The sequence below is a fragment of the Geospiza fortis genome, unplaced genomic scaffold, assembly GCF_000277835.1.
Source record: "Geospiza fortis unplaced genomic scaffold, GeoFor_1.0 scaffold1303, whole genome shotgun sequence".
NCBI lineage: Eukaryota > Metazoa > Chordata > Aves > Passeriformes > Thraupidae > Geospiza > Geospiza fortis.
The window spans coordinates 806615-808486 of record NW_005054495.1 but is presented as its reverse complement, the minus strand read 5'-3'; the positions used below and the strand labels follow the sequence as shown (position 1 = coordinate 808486).

The following is a 1872-nucleotide window of genomic DNA, read 5'->3' as shown; positions in this document are numbered from 1 at the left end:
GTGCCCCGCTGCCGCTCGCTCGCTCGCTCACACACATCACACAGGCACACACACATAAACCGTGCGTGCGCCTCTCGCTCCCGCACTGGAGTCAGCGCTTGTGCCTGCAGGTTGCTCAGACCTGAAATCTAAGGGAAAAGCTCAACGTTTGCGTCGCTGCTCCTGCCGCCGGTGGTGGTAGCGGTGAAGAGGAGAGGGGGTTGTGGGTTTTTTTGCTTGGTGGCTTTTTTTTTCTTCCCCCTTGAATTCAATGGATCTGAACTTGGAGCCTTTAGACCTCGGCGGTATTGGAATATCTACATGCTGATCATCTTTGTTGTGACACATCAAGTCGTTTGGGGAAACCATCCGAAGACAGCAAGATGTTTCTCGTTCTCTTGTACTTCGCTTTGCCCTTAGTGGGTAAGTTGCTGGTGCCTGATTTCGGTCTGCACATCGCTTCATAAAGCAAGGCATAGGGTTTATGGGACCGGGAGCCTGATGGTTGTCAGTCTATTGTTTAGGCAGAACAGTGAAGTTTCCAGTAGTTTTAATGGCTCTGCCTCACATCAGTTAGCCCGGTCTGCGTTTAAAGCTCTGTAGGTTACAGACTTCGGTACTTGCCTGTTTAGCCTCTTGTTAAATTGGGTTCTCGCAAGTTACAGGGAAACTTTTCATTTAAATAAAATAAGGCTGCCAGGGGAGGGTGGGGGATGACAAGACCAGCTGAAGGATTACATCTTCACCTGAACCTGGCAGCCTGCCCGACTGGTAGTGGTTTGCAGCCCAAACTGGTTTCCTTTCCATAGGGGAGGTTTGCGTTTCCATCCGCATGTGTCTGAGGGAGCATGATGGGGGCACGATGGAGACGAGAGAGTTAATGCAATTTGCTTTGTTCTCCTGCTAAAGCATCATACGTGGAGAGAAGTGGGGAGGGGGGGAAGTAACAAATTCTACCTTTATGCATATAGAATAAGCAAAAATGTGCACAGCCTTTAAAAAGTGACTGACGCAAAGACAGGCTAATATCAATCAGTGAGGATACTTATCTCTCTGAGCGGGCTGTTCCTGGATGTAAGTGAAATTACAGCAAAGCTCTTGTGGAAAGTGAGGCTGAATATTTCACCCCTTAGTTAAACCCTGGAATGGAAAGCTGATTTGTTTCACCGAAGTGGACCTATGGAATAACAAATGTTTGTTTTATGAGGCACATTAATCCCTCCGGGTTTTCTTTCCTTTTCCTGTTTCCTCATAAATCAGCCATCAGGGTTAAAAAATACTATTTCCTTGGACTCCCCTGAAAGTGGATCTAAGCCCATGGAAACCCTGTGTGCTTTTTCCTAAGGCGTAGCATGAAGCCAGGAGGTTTTGCAAGGTGCTGCCCCCGGGGTTGCCCGCATGTGCAGTGTGAGGAGGTGCACCGTGCCTCCCAGGTGCTGCTCAGGATCTGGGGCTCCTGGCACTCTGCTCCCCCAAAGAGCGCGGGTTGGTTTGTGTCTCCTCTCCATAGATGTACTTTTGTCCGCAGAAGTGAGCGGGCTGCCTGGAGGGGACCGCCTGGACTGCGTGAAAGCCAGCGATCAGTGTCTGAAGGAGCAGAGCTGTAGTACTAAATTCAGGACACTGAGGCAGTGTGTAGCCGGCAAAGAGAGCAACTTCAGCCGGGCCACGGGCCTGGAGGCGAAGGACGAATGCAGAAGCGCCATGGAAGCTCTCAAGCAGAAATCCCTGTACAACTGCCGCTGCAAGAGGGGCATGAAGAAGGAGAAGAACTGCCTGCGCATTTACTGGAGCATGTACCAGAGCTTGCAGGGTACGTGGCGAACGCAGAACCCCCAGCGCAGGGTGCGGCTGCGGGGCCGTGCCCGCAGCTCTGGGGCCGTGCCCGCAGCT

General features: G+C 51.5%; 1 protein-coding gene across 1 annotated transcript in view; it reads left to right on the top strand.

The window, feature by feature from the left end:
- The first annotated feature begins 6 nt into the window (after window positions 1–6).
- Window positions 7–1872, top strand: part of GFRA1 (GDNF family receptor alpha 1) — a 132864-nt gene continuing 130998 nt past the window's right edge. The window contains 3 exon segments of the mRNA XM_005428634.2: window positions 7–349; window positions 352–402; window positions 1508–1792. Coding sequence (XP_005428691.2) covers window positions 301–349; window positions 352–402; window positions 1508–1792 — 385 coding nt within the window. The 5' untranslated portion in view covers window positions 7–300.